The sequence below is a fragment of the Drosophila subobscura genome, chromosome E, assembly GCF_008121235.1.
Source record: "Drosophila subobscura isolate 14011-0131.10 chromosome E, UCBerk_Dsub_1.0, whole genome shotgun sequence".
Classification (NCBI taxonomy): domain Eukaryota; kingdom Metazoa; phylum Arthropoda; class Insecta; order Diptera; family Drosophilidae; genus Drosophila; species Drosophila subobscura.
Window position 1 is genome coordinate 4,777,420 of NC_048531.1, and position 24,814 is coordinate 4,802,233.

At 42.7% G+C, this 24,814-nt stretch overlaps 1 protein-coding gene and 2 long non-coding RNA genes across 10 annotated transcripts in view; all 3 read right to left on the minus strand.

Moving 5' to 3' along the window:
- Positions 1–564: 564 nt before the first annotated feature.
- On the minus strand, positions 565–1,429 carry LOC117891689. The gene is made up of 4 exons (XR_004648642.1): positions 1,176–1,429; positions 981–1,102; positions 837–918; positions 565–766 (listed from the first exon to the last, which is right to left on the minus strand). It is a non-coding gene; the product is annotated as an uncharacterized LOC117891689 (long non-coding RNA).
- Positions 1,430–5,172: 3,743 nt separating this feature from the next.
- Positions 5,173–5,566, minus strand: LOC117891690. Of its 2 annotated transcripts, none has more exons than XR_004648644.1 (3): positions 5,549–5,566; positions 5,341–5,462; positions 5,173–5,283 (listed from the first exon to the last, which is right to left on the minus strand). It is a non-coding gene; the product is annotated as an uncharacterized LOC117891690 (long non-coding RNA). The 2 variants fall into 2 exon arrangements; XR_004648643.1 differs by having other exon boundaries at positions 5,341–5,480; positions 5,549–5,563.
- A 550-nt stretch (positions 5,567–6,116) lies between these two features.
- The window catches only part of LOC117891687 (syndecan), a 102,837-nt gene continuing 84,139 nt past the window's right edge, over positions 6,117–24,814 (minus strand). For 3 of the 7 annotated variants that reach the window (XM_034797268.1, XM_034797269.1, XM_034797266.1), the window contains exons 4-7: positions 12,981–13,122; positions 11,761–12,327; positions 8,641–8,805; positions 6,117–8,567 (exon numbers count right to left, since the gene is read on the minus strand). In XM_034797268.1, coding sequence (XP_034653159.1) covers positions 8,395–8,567; positions 8,641–8,805; positions 11,761–12,327; positions 12,981–13,122 — 1,047 coding nt within the window. In that variant the 3' untranslated portion in view covers positions 6,117–8,394. Of the gene's footprint in view, positions 8,568–8,640; positions 8,806–11,760; positions 12,328–12,659; positions 13,123–24,814 lie in introns of all 7 variants that reach the window. The other 4 variants (XM_034797270.1, XM_034797272.1, XM_034797271.1 and 1 more) reach the window with 4 other exon arrangements.

Sequence of the window (24,814 nt, forward strand, 5' to 3'; positions counted from 1 at the left end):
CCAAGCAAATTGCCATTAATTTTCTTGTATGGTTTTTAGAGTAAATAAATAAGTCTGATGTCGGAGCAGGTCGAGTCGGGCCTTGCGTGCTCCTACCTCATTTTGACTGTGGCAGCAACCTTCGCGGTGGCGTGGCAAAACAATTTCATTTGCCCGCCCTCCAATGACGACGAGAAAGTCTTAATGCCCGAGACATTTTGTGGCCTATCCCCAAAACCAGCCCCTGCCCCAAACTGACTGATTGCCGTTCCGGTTACGACGTTGCAGACATGACGTTAGAAATTATGATATTTGCATTTGTTCAAGTTGCCCCCGAAGTTATCCTTGTCGATGTCGACGAGTTGGGCCGGGGTCCATGTCTACTGTATGTGGTGGTTGTCCTTAATACCGATTTGAGTTTACGACAACAACAATTCGTATGATAATCGTATCAATTGATACCCTGATTAATGGCCCACGCACCCTCAGATCAGTCCTTACTTGTTGAAGAGACGCCCCATTCGTAAAGCAACTGAACTAAGGCAATGATTTTAAGTTTAATTGATCATTGGATCTGCATTAAACACGGAAAAAATTTTCAATACTTCAATTTTGTCATACATCAGCAAGCCACCTTTGTCAGGGCAAGGATAGGAAACCAAATTATAGCCAAACGTTTGAACGATTCTTCTTCTTTTTTGGAGTGGGAATTGCCGCAGTGCCGTGCACTGCCGTCACATGCCTTTATAATACCTGCACACTCTGAATAAACATATGAGTTGCACAACTGAAACAAACGGAAGCAAGATGTCAATATCAAGTCACCAGAAGATCCAATACCAAATGTTGACACTCACTTGGTAAGATTATCGAGCAAATCCCAACCCATGGCAAAACATGGCTCATGCCTTTGCCGAATGAGAATATAATTTTCATATCCTGCGAGGCGACACCATTGATAAATTAGGTGGATGGAGGTAAATCTGAGTGCTTCTACTCACCAAAAACAATCCCAAAAGTATACATATCCCAGACAATAAGTGTAATATACAACATATGAGTATTATAACCTCGAGCCAAACTGTAGTATTGTTTCTAGTCTCATTCTTAAATTTGTCTGAAACTGTAAATAAATACACAATTCCGCAATCGCTTTGTTCTCTTCGCAAACTCCAATGTCATTAGCCATTACTCACCACCAAAAATACCAAAATCACCGATGTCGATTGTTGATTTTGGTTTGGCCAATTCTTTGTCTAACATGATACTTGTTGATACCAAGCCGATGAAGCCAACGAATCCGTTCCATATTCCAAAGAACAAACACCATGTCTTATCGGGCCAACAATCGAATGATGGACAATCGCAACACAAACACATTTTAAAATGGAAATTTGAATTTAAAATTAAAGAAAAAAAAGGGTTCTTTGCCAGGAAAAAAAGAAAAATTTAACTTGAAAATTTGATTTTGTCTGAAATTTAAGCAAATTTTTAGAGCTCTCTTTTTTGTTGACTATCTACGGCTAAGGTCTGATGAACAATGAAATGTATTCCATATTCCTGAACGTATTTCTGAACGTTCACTATGATCAGGAGTTCTATGTTGAAATTATTGTTTGATATTTCTAGGCAAAGTTGTGAAGGACTGTCAAATTATTTGAAATAATTTCTCGACTTCACAACGTAGTTTATGTAGTATAGAAGAGGATAAATGATGCGTTTCCTGTTTAAGTTTAAAGTAAACTATGTTTCGTTTTGTTTAAATTAGTTTTATACCAGTTTATTTAGCAAATCAAAACCAATTTCTCAGTACATTCAGCGCATTTAAAAAACTAACAAACTAAACGCTTACAAAGTAGCAAAAAAAGTTGATGTAAAATTGGACAAAAAGGTACTATGGGTCGAGAGTAGGACAAAACATAGTACTCGTACATATCAAAAGAGTTGCAGTTGCGTTTTTTACAGTGTAGAAAAAGTTGTATTCAGAAAAATGTTTAGTTCTTGTTGTCGCTGTTGCTGATGTGGCTGTCGTTCTCTTTTTGTATGTTTGTGTGAGTTTCAGTTTGTTTTAGGTGTAGATTTGGGGGAAGTACGAGTATGTACCGATGATGATGTTCTCCGAGAGCTTCCTTCCCCCTTTGGTGCACGCTCTGATGTCGCAGTGGTAGTATGTATGTATGTATATGTTTAATTAATTATTTATGCATTACACACATTTACACACGCAATTGATTTATGTTGCTAATTATATATACTTGTATATAAATGTATTATGTATTAGTATTTTTCGTTCTTATAACTTCTTTTCGCAATGAAAATATGGCATTAGAGCTGGAGAATATGGGTTGACTAACAATTAAACAAGTATTGCAGCTAATTTGAGGGCTGAGTCATTAACATTTCCTGCTGGTTTGCGTCTCATTTCAATTGTAAACTTAACAAGTAATTTTTACTATTGCATGTGGTAATGGATTGGATTTGATTTTATTGGATTGGATTGGGTTGGCTCGTGTTGTTTTGTGTTCTTCGTACTTCGCACACTTGTATTTTGCTTGCAAAACTAAACAATTGTCACTGACAGCGAACGTAAAACTAAATAAATGCACAATAATCAATGCGTAATCCGATTTTGATTCTTAGCCGTGGAAGAAGCAGTGGAGTCGAGCGTGAGACTGGCCGAATAATTCTAAAACCCATATGGAATACTAAATTAATGTACAATCGCTTTCTGGACGTATTATGTCCTTATATACTTTTCGATTTCGTTTTTCATTATCATTTTCAATCTCAATTTCAATAAATATTCAAGTTTTTGTGTGTTTTTTTTTTTAAAAAGAGTAGAAATAGTTCTCTGCATTTCATTACTTTTTAGTTTGTTTAGTTGCCAGGAAGGTTCAGAGAGTGTTCGTATTCTGTTTTTTGCTTCATTTAGTAGTTATCGTTTTTCTCTTATAGTTTTGTTTTTTTTTTTTTTTTTTTTTTTTTTTTTTTTTGTGTGGTTCTTCTTGTTTTTTTTTTTAGGAATTACACTAATAATTACATAGTTTTGCTTATGTATAACCTAAAAACATTTATTTATGAATCAATTTCCGCTTGTTGTATGCCGCACAATTCGCAATTCACAATAATTATTGGTATTCCCAACGGATTCTCTTTTATTCTCTTTTTTCCGTGGTGTGAATTGGATGGCGGAAGTGACTGACCATTGGATCTGGGATTCTTTCGAGAGTGGGTGTATAATCATGATATATCCAATTCGCTTCCATTATTTAGCTAACATATACTCGTATATTCATAAAAGTGTATTCAATATGCGTCTGTCTCTGCCTCCATCCACAGAACGAACTGTCGTCCGTCCATGGAAAATTTTCTATACTGCAATTTTGTCATACATCAGCATGCCACTTTTGTCAGGGCGAGGACAGCGCATTTAAAAAACTAACAAACTAAACGCTTACAAAGTAGCAAAAAAAGTTGATGTAAAATTGGACAAAAAGGTACTATGGGTCGAGAGTAGGACAAAACATAGTACTCGTACATATCAAAAGAGTTGCAGTTGCGTTTTTTACAGTGTAGAAAAAGTTGTATTCAGAAAAATGTTTAGTTCTTGTTGTCGCTGTTGCTGATGTGGCTGTCGTTCTCTTTTTTGTATGTTTGTGTGAGTTTCAGTTTGTTTTAGGTGTAGATTTGGGGGAAGTACGAGTATGTACCGATGATGATGTTCTCCGAGAGCTTCCTTCCCCCTTTGGTGCACGCTCTGATGTCGCAGTGGTAGTATGTATGTATGTATATGTTTAATTAATTATTTATGCATTACACACATTTACACACGCAATTGATTTATGTTGCTAATTATATATACTTGTATATAAATGTATTATGTATTAGTATTTTTCGTTCTTATAACTTCTTTTCGCAATGAAAATATGGCATTAGAGCTGGAGAGAATATGGGTTGACTAACAATTAAACAAGTATTGCAGCTAATTTGAGGGCTGAGTCATTAACATTTCCTGCTGGTTTGCGTCTCATTTCAATTGTAAACTTAACAAGTAATTTTACTATTGCATGTGGTAATGGATTGGATTTGATTTTATTGGATTGGATTGGGTTGGCTCGTGTTGTTTTGTGTTCTTCGTACTTCGCACACTTGTATTTTGCTTGCAAAACTAAACAATTGTCACTGACAGCGAACGTAAAAACTAAATAAATGCACAATAATCAATGCGTAATCCGATTTTGATTCTTAGCCGTGGAAGAAGCAGTGGAGTCGAGCGTGAGACTGGCCGAATAATTCTAAAACCCATATGGAATACTAAATTAATGTACAATCGCTTTCTGGACGTATTATGTCCTTATATACTTTTCGATTTCGTTTTTCATTATCATTTTCAATCTCAATTTCAATAAATATTCAAGTTTTTGTGTGTTTTTTTTTTTAAAAAGAGTAGAAATAGTTCTCTGCATTTCATTACTTTTTAGTTTGTTTAGTTGCCAGGAAGGTTCAGAGAGTGTTCGTATTCTGTTTTTGCTTCATTTAGTAGTTATCGTTTTTCTCTTATAGTTTTTGTTTTTTTTTTTTTTTTTTTTTTTTTTCATTTTTTTATTTGTGTGGTTCTTCTTGTTTTTGTTTTAGGAATTACACTAATAATTACATAGTTTTGCTTATGTATAACCTAAAAACATTTATTTATGAATCAATTTCCGCTTGTTGTATGCCGCACAATTCGCAATTCACAATAATTATTGGTATTCCCAACGGATTCTCTTTTATTCTCTTTTTTCCGTGGTGTGAATTGGATGGCGGAAGTGACTGACCATTGGATCTGGGATTCTTTCGAGAGTGGGTGTATAATCATGATATATCCAATTCGCTTCCATTATTTAGCTAACATATACTCGTATATTCATAAAAGTGTATTCAATATGCGTCTGTCTCTGCCTCCATCCACAGAACGAACTGTCGTCCGTCCATGGAAAATTTTCTATACTGCAATTTTGTCATACATCAGCATGCCACTTTTGTCAGGGCGAGGATAGCAAACCAGAATACAGCCAAACATTTGAACGATTCTTCTTTGTTTTTTGGAGTGGGAATTGCCGTCACATGCGTTTATAATACCTGCACACTCTGAATAAACATATGAGTTGAACAACTGAAACAAACGGAAGCAAGATGTCAATATCAAGTCACCAGATCCAATACCAAATGTTGACACTCACTTGGTAAGATTATCGAGCAAATCCCAACCCATGGCAAAACATGGCTCATGCCTTTGCCGAATGAGAATATAATTTTCATATCCTGCAACACCATTGATAAATTAAGTGGATGGAGGTAAATCTGAGTGCTTCTACTCACCAAAAACAATCCCAAAAGTATACATATCCCAGACAATAAGTGTAGTATACAACATATGAGTATTATAACCTCGATCCAAACTCTAGCTTCGCTTCTAGTCTCATTCGCAAATTTGTTTGAAACTGAAAGTGATATTGAAACTGAAATACACAATTACGCAATCGCTTTGTTCTCTTCGCAAACTCCAATGTCATTAGCCATTACTCACCACCAAAAATACCAAAATCACCGATGTCGATTGTTGATTTTGGTTTTGCCAATTCTTTGTCTAACATGATACTTGTTGATACCAAGCCGATGAAGCCCACGAGTCCGTTCCATATTCCAAAGAACAAACACCATGTCTTATCGGGCCAACAATCGAATGATGGACAATCGCAACACAAACACATTTTAAAATGGAATTTCGAATTTAAAAATTAAGCAAGAAAAAAAGAGTTCTTTGCCAGGAAAAACAAACAATTTAACTTGAAAATTTGATTTCGTGCAATTTAAACAAATTTTTAGAGCTCTCTTTTTTGTTGACTATCTACGGCTAAGGTCAGATGAACAATGAAATGTATTCCATATTCCTGAACGTATTTCTGAACGTTCACTATGATCAGGAGTTCTATGCTGAAATTATTGTTTGATATTTCTAGGCAAAGTTGTGAAGGACTGTCCAAATATTTGAAATAATTTCTCGACTTCACAACGTAGTTTATGTAGTATAGAAGAGGATAAATGATGCGTTTTCTGTTTAAGTTTAAAGTAAACTATGTTTCGTTTTGTTTAAATTAGTTTTATACCAGTTTATTTAGCAAATCAAAACCAATTTCTCAGTACATTCAGCGCATTTAAAAAACTAACAAACTAAACGCTTACAAAGTAGCAAAAAAAGTTGATGTAAAATTGGACAAAAAGGTACTATGGGTCGAGAGTAGGACAAAACATAGTACTCGTACATATCAAAAGAGTTGCAGTTGCGTTTTTTACAGTGTAGAAAAAGTTGTATTCAGAAAAATGTTTAGTTCTTGTTGTCGCTGTTGCTGATGTGGCTGTCGTTCTCTTTTTTGTATGTTTGTGTGAGTTTCAGTTTGTTTTAGGTGTAGATTTGGGGGAAGTACGAGTATGTACCGATGATGATGTTCTCCGAGAGCTTCCTTCCCCCTTTGGTGCACGCTCTGATGTCGCAGTGGTAGTATGTATGTATGTATATGTTTAATTAATTATTTATGCATTACACACATTTACACACGCAATTGATTTATGTTGCTAATTATATATACTTGTATATAAATGTATTATGTATTAGTATTTTTCGTTCTTATAACTTCTTTTCGCAATGAAAATATGGCATTAGAGCTGGAGAGAATATGGGTTGACTAACAATTAAACAAGTATTGCAGCTAATTTGAGGGCTGAGTCATTAACATTTCCTGCTGGTTTGCGTCTCATTTCAATTGTAAACTTAACAAGTAATTTTTACTATTGCATGTGGTAATGGATTGGATTTGATTTTATTGGATTGGATTGGGTTGGCTCGTGTTGTTTTGTGTTCTTCGTACTTCGCACACTTGTATTTTGCTTGCAAAACTAAACAATTGTCACTGACAGCGAACGTAAAAACTAAATAAATGCACAATAATCAATGCGTAATCCGATTTTGATTCTTAGCCGTGGAAGAAGCAGTGGAGTCGAGCGTGGGAGACTGGCCGAATAATTCTAAAACCCATATGGAATACTAAATTAATGTACAATCGCTTTCTGGACGTATTATGTCCTTATATACTTTTCGATTTCGTTTTTCATTATCATTTTCAATCTCAATTTCAATAAATATTCAAGTTTTTGTGTTTTTTTTTAAAAAAAGAGTAGAAATAGTTCTCTGCATTTCATTACTTTTTAGTTTGTTTAGTTGCCAGGAAGGTTCAGAGAGTGTTCGTATTCTGTTTTTTGCTTCATTTAGTAGTTTTCGTTTTTCTCTTATAGTTTTTGTTTTTTTTTGTTTTTTTTTTTCATTTTTCCATTTGTGTGGTTCTTCTTGTTTTTGTTTTAGGAATTACACTAATAATTACATAGTTTTGCTTATGTATAACCTAAAAACATTTATTTATGAATCAATTTCCGCTTGTTGTATGCCGCACAATTCGCAATTCACAATAATTATTGGTATTCCCAACGGATTCTCTTTTATTCTCTTTTTTCCGTGGTGTGAATTGGATGGCGGAAGTGACTGACCATTGGATCTGGGGTTCTTTCGAGAGTGGGTATAATCATGATATATCCAATTCGCTTCCATTATTCAGCTAACAAATACTCGTATATTCATAAAAGTGTATTCAATATGCGTCTGTCGCTGCCTCCATCCACAGAACGAACTGTCGTCCATCGTTTACATCGTCCATGTAGGCGCTGTGTCGTGTTTTGTGGTATTATTATAGGTATTATTTCTCGCTCTCCTCCTGCCTTTGCTCTACATACTCGTAATTCATAATTAATTTGCTTAATTTTGCCCGCCCTTATATTGGTTTCACTATGAATATAATATATATTAATTATATATTAGATTTCGCACGATTTGCATGCGCTTCCATTCATATTTGATATTGGTTTTTCTTTTGTTTTCGTCGCTTAAAATTTACTTAATTAGAAAAGTCGCCCTCCTCCGTCAACCGACCGGCATTAGCTTACAGGTAAGTTTTGAATTGTTTTTGTTTATATATTCCTCTCGAATCTCTGCACTTTCTTACTTGGTTGTTCATTGTTTAATGCATTTAGTTTACCCCCCCAACGAAAAATTGTGTGTGTGATCCGAAGATGCCTTCGATTTTCATTGAATTTGTGTTAGTTTTGTTGCTTTTGCTGTTTGCTGTTGCTGTTGCAGATGATTACTCATTGTGGCAGATGGCTGCTGATGGCGCTGCTCCTTCCGCACTTCGCACTCCGCACAGTGTATCGAGATGAGCCGTCATCTCCTCCTCCGTTAAGATCCGTATCCCGTTCGAGATGGATCTCCATTCGGGTGGATCCTCACTCATGGCTCACTTAATACCTGCGCGATGTGCCATTATCTCAGGCGTAGAACTCGCGATTATTCGCATTTTTCGCATAGGAATTGTTGGCCGGGGATCGCTTCGGCTCATCCAGGGCATAGGAGCCCTCGTCCTTTTTCCGCATGCGGTACACGATGAACATCACCACAAGAATGGCGCAAAGCAGGCCAACCACGGCACCGCCAATGACAGCTAAAGATGCAGGGAAGAGAGAAAATAGTTTGTGAGAGATTGACGCATGAACATGGAGGGAATGGCCACTTACCTGCCAGTATTCCTGGCTGCGAGAAGAAGCTCGACGTGCGATCGTCCTCGCTCATGATGACCACCTCGTTGCCGTTGGGCCTGTGGTCGACGTGCTTTGTGTCGGAGGGCTGGCTGTTTACGTTCGTATTCGGGTCCAACTCGTGCACGTTGCTGCCACCTCCCGCTGTGCCAAGAAAATAGAGCAGAAAGTGCAAGATGAGATTGAGAGTCATAGCTGGGGTTTACAATTATCCATTTACGAGAATGCCCATGACGTGCAAGCAAAATAATACAAAAACAGATAGTGTGTGTATGTGTGTGTGTGTTTCTGCGTGTATTTGTGTTTGTGTGAGTGAGAGACATAGATCAGTTGTTGCTTGTGAGTACTCCGATATCCGATCGGATCGAGTGTCTATATTTGTTTCAGGGCGGTTATGTTACGTGTGTTAATGATATTTTATGCGATATTTACAAGGCTTACGGTTAGTAGAGTTGATTCGGGACTACGATTACAAGTACAAAGGATACCTTATGCCAAACTTTAAGTCTTATAAAACTAGACTACTTCCTGCCGGCGGCTCCTACCACCCATCCATCCGACTGACTGTCTGTCTGATTGTTTGCCCACCCGCACAAACACAACTTTTGAGCTCATTTCACGCTAATGAGCAATCCGGAAAACTTTTGGCCAAATGAAAAAAGTTACCAGCCGAGAGCCGGAGTAATGCAAATTGTGACAAATTTGCATGGGGGGAAATCTCAGTAGGCTTCAGCGTAAGGCGAGAGCAGTTTCGAGATGATAGATGGCGAATCCATGGACACCTACCTCAAAAGTATTCACGGATCTGACACGAGAGCGACATGTTCAGAAAGAAGAGCAATTTGAATGACAATTTGGCTGTCAAAGAAAGTGAATTTAAATTAATTTAATTGACAGCCACACCCACACCCACATCCCTCCCTCCACTTCACTTATTATGTGTGTGTTCTTTGTGCTTTGTTGAGCCATTGTTTAACCCCCATGACCCCCAGTCTGTTTTCATCTTTTCATCTGGATCCGAATCCGCTTTGGCCTCCCTATGCTTAAGACAAACAAATTGCTTGTTTAGCCCATGTACTTTGCCCCAGAACCCCACCCTGATGTACACACACACATGTGTGTGTTGTGCTTCACCACTCCTTGGGGGACTAGATTGGTGCGGAGTGAGTGAGATTGAGAGGGTGGCATATTAATTAGGTAATGGCCAAAAGGCTTATTGAATTGCCGCCAGACACATACTCGTAATCGCATTGAATAGCCCTGCAAACTGAAGCAAATCATTGGAAAATGATCGAATCGAAGCCCACATCTCAAAGGCCCGACGAGAACTCCATCCAGGGTAAAGCTATAAATGAAATATTTGCCTTTTAATGCTATTTTCTCATCTGCCATCTACTGATTTTAAGATAACTTTATCCTGTGATTGAGCATTCCTGTCTATGTGTATCCATCAAACTGATTGTGTGTCTGTCTGTCTGCTTGCACGAAGCCAATAAAGGTGTAGCCATCCGTGTATTCGTGAATCTTCGATTGGATGTGGGAGGTAGAAATGCACTTAATGCTGGACTTTGCTAGCACTAGGAACTGCAGGATTTAATGCTCAGTATAAAGCATATGGGCAGCTGTGGTCACAATTATGCCCGAAATTGTGGTCCTGCTGTGTGTTAGACGCCTGCCATATGCCACTTGGTTTGTGCTTCGTGTTTATACTGGGCGTGGCACTGGCACAAACATCAAAGCTGGCCATATATTCGCAACCCACGCACGCACACACACACAGTGCCCATACACCTATCAGATCCACTCCTGGGTTCCCATTAGACTCTGTTTGTGCTCTCCCTCCCTGCCTCCTCGCTTCATAAATAGTGTTTGCCACATACACAAAGGATGGATGGGTTTCGGGGTAAGAGCAACAATGCCCCCAAGTCGTTGGGAGTTTTTCAGAGTGGATTTGGAGGCGCTCCTTGCCAGAGCCATTGCCTCTGCCATTGCCAGGGACTCGGTGATTTTTCATTTCAAGTGGAGCGCCGTGAGGAGCGCTTTCCAAGTGCTTTCCACTCGAAGAGCAACAAAGCACAAAATCACTGTGCGGCTTAGTGTGATTCCAGAGGCTGTTATTCAGGGGGGAGCCGCGACAATGTTAATGGAACTTTGGGCCTAGGGCGGGACTCTCTATATGCAGAACCTTGATGGAGGGCGTGTGCGGGTGCATCTCAATCGATGAATCGATGGATGGTGGATGCCCCCGTCTACCGTTCATACATAAAAGACACTTAAACTATCCTTAAATTATGTGACTTAGAATAGCTTTATCCTAGGGTTAACACTAAAGTCTATGAGAATGCGAATGAGATTGCGAATGAGAATGAGAATGAGCGTGAGGTCCGAGGCAATGGAATTGTGTTGGCTCTGCGGGAGTTTTTCCAATCGAACAAATGAATGAATAAATGCCAAACGCAGACTGAATGAATGAATGAATGAATCGAATGGAATGGAATGGTCAAAGGATGAAAATTGGTCACAGAATGAAAGTGTGGGAGGGATTCCATGTAAAAGTCCACACAAAAGGAAAACCCGCAGCATTGTTCGTTGCAGAGTTCGTTGCCAGAGCGCGCAGTAGAGAAAAACTGAGGTAAAACTTAACAAATATATATATATGTAAGTAATTGTAAGGAATATTCTATATACTTGAATGTGTGCACCAATCAAACTACGTAACGTAACGTAACGTAACAGAAACCAAAGCAAATACCCAAGAAATCAACTACAATGCAAGCTAGAAAACTTTGTTTGCTGTTGAAAAAAGTGCTTTAAAAGATACAAATAAAATATATATAATGTTAAATAATATACGATTAAAGGAATGCAGTGCCAGAGATACCACAATTGGTGTCTCTCCAAAACATAAGCTGGGGGCAGAGACATAACACAAAAAGGAATCGCATTGAGGGTTGGAGGAGGACAAAACAAGAAGCAACAATGAAACACAAAATACAAAAAACAACATAAAAAGCAAAGGCAAAACGGATAGACAAACAAACAAAAGCAAATAATCAAAAGGAAAGTATAAAAAAAGGAGTAAAAATAAAAACCACTGACGTCCGCGCTCTGTGTTGAGGTCTCCATCGTTGCCACCGATTCCATTTCCATTCCCGTTGGTAGTGCCATCCTCATTACCGCCATCCACATCGATGATGCGATCATCATCGTCGGTGTCATCATTATCGCCATCGCCATCATCGGTATCGCTATCGATATCATGATCATGATCATGATCGACGTTATCGCTCCCAGCGGGAACAGGCACTGCAAACTTTGGCTTCTCCGAATCGGGATGATCAATGATGATGTCGTCATCATCGCCCTCGTCATCATCCTCGCCGCCACCTTCCACATCGATGCCATCGCCGCTGGCATCCTCATCCACATCGAGCTCCTCATCGAAGGCGGGGAAGTGGGGCAAAGGACGGCTCGCTGTGGTGGAATCGACAACAAGTGGCTTAGGCGTGGTTTGGGTGCGATTCGAGGCAGCTGTGGTTGAGGTGGTTGTGGCCGCAGTTGTCGTACTGGTGCTGGTGGTGGTGCTGCTGCTGCTGCTTGTCGTTGTTGGTGAACTGCTTGTTGTTGTTGAGGTTGTGGATGAGGTTTGTGTTGGTGTATGAGCTGCTGGATATAGAGATGGGGTTGTTGGTGTTGGTGTTCTTGTAGATGTTGTGAATGATTGGTTGTTAGTGTTGTTGTCTCTAGATCTAACATAACTATAATCTACGCTGGCAATGACTGTTTTAATTGTAACTGTATCTGTTGCTGCTGTTGTTGTTGTTGTTTTCGGCTCTGTATCTGTTGATGGTGTAATTGTTGGATTTGGAATAACTAAAATGTGGTGTATTGTGGTGTGGTGGTGGTGGGTAGAAGGAGGAGTTGAAGTTGAAGTAGTGGAAGTAGTAGAAGATAGAATGTCTCGCTTAGAGTAGCTACAAAACTAGCTTGATCTTTACCGATTGTGTTAATGCCAGTGCCACTATGACCACCGATCTCACCACCACTGCCACTGATGATGCCACCGCTCTGGCCGCCGATGTGATTCTGATTACTGTTATGGTTCGCTGTGGTGCTACTACCAATGATTGTGCCACTATTCGCTGGATGGTGATTGTTATTAAGGTTGGGATTATTATTATTATTATAGTTATTATTGTAATTAATATTCTGGCTGTTGTTGTTGTCGATTTGGTTCAGGTTGTTGTTGTTGTTGTTGAATCTACTCGATATGTGGTCGAGGTCGTCGTTGTGGCTGTTGTCGTTCGAATTATGCTTACTGTTTATGCTGGAGCCGCCGCTCTGCGAGATGCGCGTGTTGTGCGAACCGTGCTGCGAGTGATGATCCGGCTCGGCGTCCTCGTCATCCGGTCCAAAGCCAGAGCCAGAATAGTCCGGATCCTTCTCTAGATCGTCGTGTATCTGTAATCACAAAGCAGACACAATGGAATGGGGGAATTAGTTTAGGGCTTTGGAAACATTTCTTCAATGGTCTTGTCTTCGAATGGGGGCGACGGATGGGATTCCCAAGTGCTTGTAAAATTATTTGTGCGCAACAAATGGCAGTCATTTCCATGGAGAATAATACTAGCATGTCCTTGAATGTCCGCACTGCCAGTGGGTTGGTTCTCCTTTTGTGTGTTTGGGGTGGGCCACTCACATGGGCCATTGTCTGGCTGCGGTTATGTGACTGTGACGGGCTTTTGCGGTTTATTTGTGCCCCGAAACGAGCCCCAAGACCACGGAGATAGAGAGACACAGAGGGGAAACGACCAAAGTGCCATAGCAACTGTGACCAGAGCCAATTGTCGGGGGACAGTCAACTGACAATCCTCCGCCGCAGCAGCAGCAGCAAAAGCACCAGCCCCAGCCGCAGCCTCCAGGGCTTGTTTATTGACTTTAATTTCGTTTGCCGCTTGTTCTGGCCATAAAAACAGTGGCCCAAAAATAGAGGGGCAGATCGGGGGCCAAAGGACACAAACTTAATTGAATTTCTCCACGCGTTATGAAATGCCCTACAAAACGAAGGCTTTGTCTTGGCATTTGGCCAGAGCTAACGACACTTGTTGACCCGCCCCATAGAAAAAGAGACTGACAGTGAGAGAGGGAGAGGAGGAGAAGGGAGAGCGGGCCATGAGTACTCATAATGAGAACAAGCTAAGAAAAAATTGAGTGATTTGTAGAGTGAGAGCAATTCAATTTCAATTTATGGTTCGCCCATAAAACCGTAATTTAAATTAGATTTTCCAGCAGAGCTCTTTATCCTCTTGTGTTTATTTCCATTTTTGTGTGCGAACGAAACGGACCCTCATTCCGACGAGGATTAACAGACTCCAACCCGCTGTACGGCCCTTTTCCACCGGTCAAAACCCACTCATAACCGAAAATTTTAAGCACACGAGCCGGAGTGCCGCGGGGCTGCCGTTTTCCACGACAAATAACGTACTTGTGTGCAGGAAGAGAATCGAAAATGATGAAAGGGATACCTGCTGAGCTGAGGAACATATTCGAAATATATTGTACAAGATTCTGTAGAATTCGCATAATGAACCCAAGAGAAAGTGCCAGAAAGAAAGTTCCAGCTGCTCTGGTTCGCTCTCCTCACTTTCACATAAACCCCTTATGAGTATCCTTCCATCAAATGATTCTCCGCCTGCAGGGTATGCCAAAAATAAAGCACAAGCAAACATTATCCTCGCAAATACGCGTTCCGTTTATTTTCGTCGAGATATTTTTGGTTTTTTTGCTGCTGTTGTTTGCTTTCGTTTCGTTTGAAATTTAATTAAAATATTTTGCGTATTGCGTATACGATTCGTTGTGCAGGCCGAAGCCCTGCGCATTTATCATGTTTCGGAGAGCAGGCGGCACTTTGCTTTCACAGAAATGGAATCCACTAGGCAAACGCTTGACCAAAGTACTCATAAATATCCACCAGGGACACCATGCACATGGAGAACGGTTGCAGCATAGGAGACGCCCCAGAAGTGGCCATAAAGCATGTGGCAACAACAAAAAATGTTTGTCCTGCTGCATGCCACAAGAGGGAGAATGTTCGAGGATGTGAGAGGATATAGGAGGATGGCTTGCAACACTTTCGTTCTGGCCGAGTTTATTTAGAGCGTCCTCCTCTATCCCTTTCGCTGTTTTGCCGCTTGATTTATGCCGCAATTAGCAGTCGGAAAATGGGGCAAGCAGCAAGCGGAAAAGGGGCAGCAAGCAGCGAGCAGCGAGCGGCAAGCGGCGTGCGGCTGAGTGCCGAGTGGCAGCTTTGCCGCATGACTAAGCAGCCTCTTGCCCAGAGCATTTGCTTCATGCTCTCTACTTAGCTGTTAGTTTTCGCCGCTAAATGAACTCATTTCGAGAGAGGCAACAACTTGCCCCGAAAATTGCACTTTCATAGCCCCCACGTTGTGTTGTGCTTGCCTCGTTTACGGGCAGCCTCTGGCTGCTCCCCAAAGTCGCAAAGTTTCTCCCTTCTTCTGCGCCGACAAAGATCAATGGTGCATGGAGCGCCAGGGGTAGGGGTAGGGGCAGTGAGGCTGCGGCGGCAACTGTGGCCTGCAGAGTGCAATTTGAATTTATGCAATAAATTGCCTTGTTAATAAAATACGAGCTGCGGGGACGAGTGGTTGAGAGGACGAGGCGAATGCCAAGGAGCAGCGGGTGCGCTGCAACCCACGCTGCAACCCACCGCTGGGGAGTGGAGTGCTGCAATATGGGTCATGCATGAATTTAAATTATGTCATTTCGTCCACTATTTTGGCCACCTGCTGCCCAGCCCAGGCGGTGCGCTGCTCCGCGCTCTGCAATGGAATGGAATGGAAAGGAAAGGACTGTGGACGTGGCGCACTGTCTTTCTCCCGCTTCTGTGGCATTAAATTTGCATTTGCTGGCAGCTGACTCCCACAAACAGCACGACCACCACCCCGCTTTCCTCTTGGCAGTTTTGGGCTGGCCAACGTGGCGTATGCTTGACACCATTCTGATATATGACAACGAAAATGAAATACGAGTAAGTTTCGCTGTGCCGTACTGTGTGTGTGCCGGCACAAAATTTCCATAAAGCGGAAATTGTTTCAATAAAACGTTTAAGAACTTCAAAAAGTTCCAACTTGCATGCGGAGCGCAGGAAGGATGAGGGAAGAGCGGAAAAAAGAAGGAAGAAAACTAGTTGCTGGCAAGAAATCTCGAGGGGAAAACCCTTGGGTATGACGGAAAACCGAATGAGAGAAGGCAGCGACGCGAGAGATGGAACAACAGCAGCGGCAACCTTCGGAGCTTCCATAATGAGCGCAAATTGTGTCAGTCAGTGCGTTCAACTGCAACAAGGCGGGGGGCAGGGTGGCAGTCGGTGTAGGGATGGTTTTGCCACAGGGTGCTGCATGCTGCAACAACAACAAAGGCTGGCAGGCACGTTTCATGCATAAACAACGAGACTCTGAGGCTGAGGGTTGAGTTGAGTTGAGGCTCTGATGCCATGCACTTTCTCGACTTCACATTTTCCCTCAAACATCAGGCAAAAAGTTATCATGGCCGAAAAGCAGAAAAGTTATTTTCCCCACTCCCCACACTTCTCTTTTCCTACTTTAAGCATAATTAATGACAGGAATTACATTTGCGAGTGTATTGCCATCATAAAACAGACTCACAACCAAAGAGAAAACGCAACAATAACAATAGCAACCACACGGAATGCCCCTCCTGACTATACTGACTATCCTGTTGTCGAGCATCGACAATCGGCGGTGCAGACTAAAATCCCGACTACAAGAAGCTTTCACTTTGCAGCATCACAAAATGTTTTCCAAAAGTTGTTCTCTCGACAAAAGTTGTCCTAACGAGTAAATTGTCGATTTGACAATGTTCCCAAAGTGCGTGACTCGAGAGTTGACCGAGTTTTGCCAGCGCCCCGCCCCTCACCGCACAAAATGGCAACTAGGAAAAGTCGGCTTGGCCAGGGCTTTTGGGGCAGATTTGACCCCATTTTAGACTCTCCCCCTTTACGTATTCTTCTTCTATTCACAGCCGTTCATTGGGATTTTTGCATTGTGAATGTAACATTTGGTCCTAAATCCAAAAGGAACCAAGCTAGCCAAGTGGCCTGCTAAACATTTGCATTCGGGTATTTTTGGCATACACTTCCGTTTGCAGGGGAAATGGCCAAAGTTTTTCTACCACACACACACAAACCGAGCATACCGAGAGACGGAAAGACCGAGGTGAAAGCGATGAGGGGTCTGGGGGTCACGTAACCACAATCCTTGGCAAAATTGATGGCCAGAGAGAGAGAAGCTTTGTTTTTCCTGCTTTTGGAATCGGCATGCCTCAATAATTGCTTGGAGTTGCCTCTGGAGGGAGGCGGTTCTAATTTATTTACATGCAACTTGCAACTTTGGTTTCCACAGAGTGAACGCCAGAGAACGATTGAAACAGATAGAAAAAGGGAGAGGGAGGGTGAGTTGAGAAAGAGGCAGAGGCAGAGAAACTTTAAACAAACTGCAGGAAAACTCAATTTTCCAGCTGGACGATATCTTACGGCTTTATTTGAACAATGAAATTGAAAATTCGCTTCGCTTGTTGTTTTCTCTCGCTCTCTCCTCTCTCTCTGCGTGGTTGTGCTTTCCATCGAAAAAGAGATGAACAACTTTTGAGCTGGTAAGGATATCATTTTCCTGCAGATCTTATTATTTTCCAATTGGCCATTTACATTTAGATTGGAGCAAAGTGTAATCAAATGAGAAGAGCAGATGAAAAATGCCTGGGAAAAACCACAAACAGACACAGACACAGATACACTCATCCATATACAGAGAGGTATCTTTGTTCGTGCCACATGCAATTCTCATTGTACTTTTGGGGGCTTATGCTCCACATGGAGCTTTTCGCTTCACGAAATAATTGCATTTTAAATGCAACAAATGAGCAGCAGCATCACACGGGCCATGCAGCAATACAGCAAATTGAAAAAGTTCTTCGAGCAAACACCACCAAGTGGATGTTTTTTTCCCGCTGAATGCATCCTCAAGAGTTGCGAAACTTTCACTCACACTCACACATAAAAGCACAGAGAGATACAAAGGGGAAAACTGTGTCGTGGCCTTGGAGCAGCAGCAGCAGCAGCAGCAGCAGCACAACAATTGCTTAGTTTTCCTTTTATTTTTCACGTTTGTTCTTTTTCTTTTCCCCGTTTTCTTTTCTCTGCTTTTCATCTGCAGCACGAATAACTCTTTTGTTGTCCAAACGCTGTTGCATATTGTTCTGCGCCCTGCCCCTGACACTGGGCGCTGTTGTTTCTGTTTCTGTTGCCTGCCATCGCCTGCCATCGCCTGCGGCAGCAGTGTGGCATAATGTGGCACTTAATTGGCAGCTGCATTGCAGCGCCTCCTGTCCGTCAGCCACGAGCTGACACCATTTATCAAGCTCTTGCCTGTCAGCGTTTGTCTTTTGCTTAATTCATGGGATATCTTATCGGACTTTATCGTTTACGTTTCAGCAACAGGACAGACTGGGATCAGAATTCAGCTGTAAGTCGTTATGCAGAGCCATAACGTGTCAAGACGAGGCAAAATGTATTAAAAGAGAACAAATATTCCAATTGCACAGCTCCATATTATTCCCATAAATACTTTAACATCTTTGAAAATACATCCTTCAATGGTACATACCCCCTAAGCGAAGTGGATCCCTTTTCGTTGTTTATATCCACACTAAAGTTTATTTATTGCACTAAATTCCCTTTGCGAGCATCTCTTTAATGATTTTTTCATGTTCAATTGACACAATTTCGCAACCAGAGCATCTCCTCTCTTTCTCCTTCTCTCTCTTTCTGCCTTCTAATCCCATTTCCATCATCTCTCATTCAATTTCCCAAAGAGAAACAGGAAAGAAAAAAAAGGAAAACAGAAAACAAATTTGCCAACGCAACAAAACGCAACGAAGCGCTGGGTTCTCCTTGGCCACCGCATCGTTATAGCCAACATCATCATCGTCCTCATTCGCATCCTTATTCCCATCTACATCTATATCTATGTACATCCCCTTTCCCACTCCCATTTCCAGCGTAATCAGGAGCTACTGCTGCTCGCTCCATCAGATCCGGCTGATTCCGACTCATCAGCAAACGGAAAAATCAATAACCGCACCCAGGTTTTACTTCGTTTTTCTGTGCTTTTCTTTTTGGGTGGGCTCTTTTTCCAGCTTCCCTTGCTTTTATACGGTTTTTTTTTGCCGCACAAATAAATTAAATGCCGAGCAGCGGCACTGGGAAATAGAGGCAGGCGGCAGGCGGCAGTCGTGTCAGCATTAGCCAGACTCTAAATTACCAGCGGAAAAGTAAATCTGTGTTCAGTTGCACTCTCAGTCCCTGCCCCAGTCCACATCCCTCCATTTTGTCATAAATAATAATTTTCATTTTTAAGGGCAATGAGTTTTCATGTCGACTTTTTCCTTGCCTTTTTTTCTCGCTCTGAACCTACTTCTGCGGCTGGCAATTAATAAATGAGCTTAGGGCTCGCAGCAGCATGAAATGTGTCAGGGGTGGGACATCGGTTAGGGGTGGGCTGAAGCATTGGGGCAACAGTGAGGCGTGTTGGGGGTGGCCTAATCCCTGGAACATTTACTCAAGATCCCTGGGTTACTTGTTACTTATGCTAATTGCGAAATCAGTTCAGCCTTCGCTTGGGGTCGCCTGCAACTGATGACTGGAGTAATCCTTTTTTCGTGTCCTTTTTGCTACTCAAGATGAAACGGAGTACAGTAAACAGGCAGTAAATCTATCACTATGAAGTTCCTTGAGAAATTGTCATCTGCATGGCAACACTTTGCAGCTAATAAGTTTGTTTTTTAGTTTTGTAGTTTTTAATTTTCAGACATAAACTGCAGCTAAAAAGCTCTCTCCTGCCTCCTTCCGACTCCTTTCGTTAAAGTTTTCTGCATTTTAATTGCGTGCCATTGGGCTGCCTCCACCATCTTAATGTGTGCTGAAGCTTGAGAGCGAGAACTTCAGGGAACACCATGGGGGTGGCACGCATGGGAATGTCCCCGCCGCCGCCCTTCGTTTCTCCCTTCAGAGAACTTTGGAAACTTGCAGCTTGAGTGACTTGCAGCACCGCTCTGCCACAGCCATTGCTTCTGCAGCTTTAGTCTTATCCGGCTGCACCTTCATCTAGCCCCCCCCTTCGACATGTTTATGCCTCTGGTAGCGTTGCACATCATTAAAATTGTAATGCAACTCATGGGCGACAATGCTAATGGGCGTGGCCCTAACAGTTCTTGCTCAGTCAATTGCAAAAGCTTAGAAACTGGCAAGAAAAGCCAGCGAGAAAATCCAAAGCATCGCAAAATGGGAACGGAAACAAGCAGCAGCGGCAGCAGCAGAAAGGGAGAGAAACAGTCAGAGGCGTTGGCACAGACAGGGATAGAGAGAGAGAGGTACGACTTAATAGAAGCACAGCAAACTGGGGCAGGAGGGGAGTCAAGTGTGATCGACTGTGCGATGAGCTGCAAATAATTGTTGGGAATGCTACGGATGGAGTGCAGAGCCATGTGGCATAAGCCGATTGCCATGCCATGGAAACGCACTCAGTGCGGAGCGAGACAACAACAAAAGTGCAGAGGAAGAAAAGTAGCAAAGAGCTTAAGCGCTCCCATGAATGCTCCCCAAGCTTGAATGCACCGAAAGTTGATTTTGGAAACAAATATTGGAAGAAATTGATTGATATCGTGCAGTGATTGAGGTGTTGGATCGACATCTGGCGAAAGGATAACCGAGAATGCAAGACACACGAAGAAACAGAAAGGAAGCTGAAATAATTTACTCAAGTTCAAGGGTGCTTGAAAACGTTTTTTAATGATGTTTGCAACTCAGAAACGGAAAACTGAATACAACTTATTTGATCACTTCTTTATAAGCTTTTCCTGTGCATATACTAGCCACAGTTTATCCCAAAGAACGGCACGGCACACCTTGAATTGCAGCTGCAGCAAGGTACAGCAGCGGTGCAGATTCCATGCTGCGGCAATGGACAACAAGGGCCCCTCATTAGTGCTTAAATGATGTCTGATAAATTTGTCAGAACCTCTCGGAATGTGATGGACATTTTAACTCATGGCGCTCAGTGGGGAATGCAATTTGCGGCTTCTATAGTAGAACATTTCCACAGGTTTTCCATAATTAATCAAGTACATATTGTGCGCCGATTGATTGAGGACAATGGGTGGGGCACATTCTCTCCTCCCCTTTTCCTGCTTAATCTTGCCACACGCATCATTGTCACATTCATGGCACAACAATGCAATCAAAATAAATATGCATGAGATGTTCGCAGCCTTTGCCTCTGTGTTTGCCACGGACACGTCTTCAAGCGAGTCCTCGCTGGCCCTGCCACAACTGTGTGACCGCACTTGCATTGAGTGGCAACAAAGCAAATGCACTGGCCACAACAGAGTTGCCACAGCTGCTTAGAAATGCCACCAACGCAGGCCGGCTAGCGTTGCACGTTGCACGAATAAATCTAATTAACTTGGCAACAGCAGCGTGCCACCACGCCCCAAAAGACAAGAAACAGTCGCAGCGGCAACACAAGAGCCAAACTAACAAGATGAAGACGGAGAGAGACAGAGAGAGCGAGTAAAAAAGTAAGAGAAACAGTAAGAAATAGGGGTAGAAAATGGTGAATTATTCATGGAAGTGGAAGTTGCTTGACCCAGGACGCAGCAGCGGCAGCAGCGAAGAAGAGCTGCTGTCAGGTTCAACAAACTTGCCTCACGTTGCGCCTAAAAGCAAGCAACACTCAAGTGTGCGGTTACAAGTCAAATTGCTACGTGGAGCCACAGAAGGAGCGACAGCAGGAGCAGCCGCAGGAACAGCAGCCCCTGAGATCCCCGACAAACGACAAATGGCAGTTAAGAGAGAAAGAGAGAGAGACCGCGAGAGAGCGGGGGGATTCTTTAGGTTTTTCATGCTGCAAAGTCATAGACATTTCAACGGTGGGTCTTTCTTCTAAATTGCAGCTGCCCGGCCCTCCGCGCAAGGAAACCCATGTCAGCTCCTTCAAGAGGCGCACCCCATCCTCCTGCAGTAGTGCCAGGAGCCAAGACTGTCTATCCGTTTTGTGAGGCAAAGCGGCAGGCAGGCAGCCTTGCTAAATAATTGAAGGGATGCCTCCCATCCATCCTGGCAGTCACCAGTTACCTGCCCCAACATTTGCAATTCAAAGCGAGGCCCCCGCCCGTCCATTGCCGCAAAACCTGACCAGGATGAAGCCCCACTGGGCACGGCAGGGCTGCTCTCATGTTGGCTTCCCTCGTGCAATTTCAACTCTCGTTTTGGGGCCTGGAGTGCTGCGAGTGCTTCGAGTGCTTTTATGCCACAAAACGTTGCACTAATTGAAGCACATCCCGTTAACAATAACAATCGAACAGCAGGGCAGCAGAGTGGCATACAGAGAGAGCGGGGAGCAAGGGGAAACAGTAATCAAATTCCAGGATAATCGTTGGAAATTCATGCATCCACTTCAAAGACACTTATGCAGTGGGGCGGGGGAGAGAGTACCGGGCAAGGAAAACCAATTTGTGATGTCTCTGTGCCAAGGCCTAAATCAAATTACGGTCCACACCATCTCTCTGTCTCTCTCTCTCTCTCTATATTTTCCCCCCTGCTGTGCAACACTCTCTTTTAAATTCACTTTAAAGCGAGTGAGTTTTATGGCAGAGTTTGCAGCGCACAAATTGTCGTAAAGTTAAGCGAATTTATTGGCATAAATTATGCAAGCGCGCAGAGGGAAAGCGGGGTAGGGCATTCCATGTTCTGTCCTGTCCCACTTCTCACTGTACTCTGGCTGTGCTAATGCCCCTGCCCTGCCCTGCCCTACTGCTATGCTGCTCCTTCCTTCCTCCTGCCTTCCCTCCATGCCCACGCAGCAGCAATACAATGCGCAAAACATCAGAAACAAACAGAGAAAACAAAATGGCGACAACGCCCCCATCATCATCGTCACCATTGCCATTGCCACAACCATCTCACGGACCCCACCATCTACGCTTCGACTCTCTCCATCTCCGTCGTCGTCAACTTTGACAATGACTTTTCGCTTGGCTTCGAAAATGTTATGGCGGAAGGTCCCCATCCTCTCCACATCCCCATCGTTCCCACTCCATCTCCATCCGTCTGTGTTTACGCATTTGTATGCGACTTGTAACCTTCTGTTTTGATGTTAGGAATTCCTTTTGTGTTGTGCGAGGTACGAATACTCTCTGGTAGGGTGGAGAACTTACTGAAAGCGGAGCCTTAGATTCGAATAAAACACCCGCTTGGAAGGCGATAGTACACTAGGGGTGGGAGTATCTATTACCATTAAATATGGCACTTAATATGTGTGCCTTTAATGCCAATTATAATGGAAATAACAAACGATTAGAGCACAGTCAAGTAGGGGCATGGAGAGAACTTGAGACAAAGAGAGAGACTTGAAGTGAGTTTTCTCGCATTTTCCTTTGTTTATTTGCTTGAGAATGTTCCACTGATTCTCTTCTCTTTCGTCGAATTATCTTACATCTGTGGATTATCTGTAAATTCCATTAGTCCCAACCTAGCGAGGAGATACCCTAAAAGAAGGAAGAGCCCCCTTTTTTGGGTGTTTAATTCAATAGAAATGCCGAGACTTTTTCCCTCTACCAACGTACCACATAAAGAGGCAACCAAACAAACAAACAGACAAACAGCAGCGCAGCGACAGATGTCTCATAAAAAAGGGAGCTGGGAGAGCCAGTCGAAAAAAAACAGTTTTTGGCCCCAATGGCCTCGGATTACTCATGTTGTTTGTGGGTTCGGCTCTCTGTTTGTGTGGGACAGACTCATTTGGATTACTGTTGGAATTATGTTATGTGAAATAATGCAGCATCATTTGTACAGAGCCAGAACCAGAACCAGTACCGACATTGAGTAATGAATGGTAGGGATTTCTGCATGTCTGTCGGTGTCCTCCTATCTTCCCATCCCATACCAATCCCACTCCTTCTCTGATTCTCGACAGTGACATTATAAAGTCTGATTTTTCTAGAGCTACATGTGTACGCGAAGGGGGAGAGATGGATGGTGGGCTGTGCTTCCTTCTGGGGCGTTGGTTAACCATTCACAATCTCAATAAATTTCAATGGTTCTATCGGTTAAGAACCTCCACGCTTGACAGTCGGTGCTGGATGCCGTATGCTGTGTGTGTGTGGGCCATGTATTATGTATTATGTAGGAGCTGTCGCCCAATAAATTCCCATGTAAGCAACTGATATTGACAGCTTGAGCACGGCGAGAGTGTAGCATTGGAAATTATATGCATGTATGTACTTAAGAACAGAAGCTCGGGAGTGTACGTGGGATGCAGGCAGAAGGTAGGTGTCCTGCCGCCGGATACGGCATACAACGCCATAATGGAATCCCAGACAGGCAACATATGAGCAGAGCATTTCCACACACACAGAGCATCATCGCAAACACATCATCAAAGCGGTTGACATATTTCAGAGCCATCCAGGGCGGGTAAGTGGCAGGACGGACCTGTTTACATAACACATTTTCAGGCAGATACTCGAACAATCTTTTGGGCGGCAAACTCTCTGCATCTCCCTGGCAACCCACTCTACCGAAATCCCTCTCTTGCACCACACCACATCACCACACTCCACCCATTACCATGTCAATCGATGTTAATTTATTGTCAATGCACACAGCTCTCTCACTACCTCTTCCTGTCTCCCGCTGCAGCACAAAAATGCAGGGTATATTGGAGATAGTGTGATGGTACGATCCCCACTCCACAAACTCTGTGGAGCAGCCCTACCTTTCAATTGAATGTGCCTTGCGCATACCAATGCAGAGGCTTACTCTCGTTTCGATGTCTTTTTGTGTGTGTGGCATGCAAAATGGCATTGCCTCTCTTAGCCATTCACAAAAACACGTGCGCCATGTGCACGTTATTAATCAACAAGGACCTACAACCAAGCTCGTTGCTGCAACATCACCAGCAACCGACCAACCGACCACTCCCTCTCTACAAAGAGCAAATGCCCGGCTCCACTCCATGGTGCTGAGCTGTTGGCAGCGTGTGTTGCATGAGTTGCG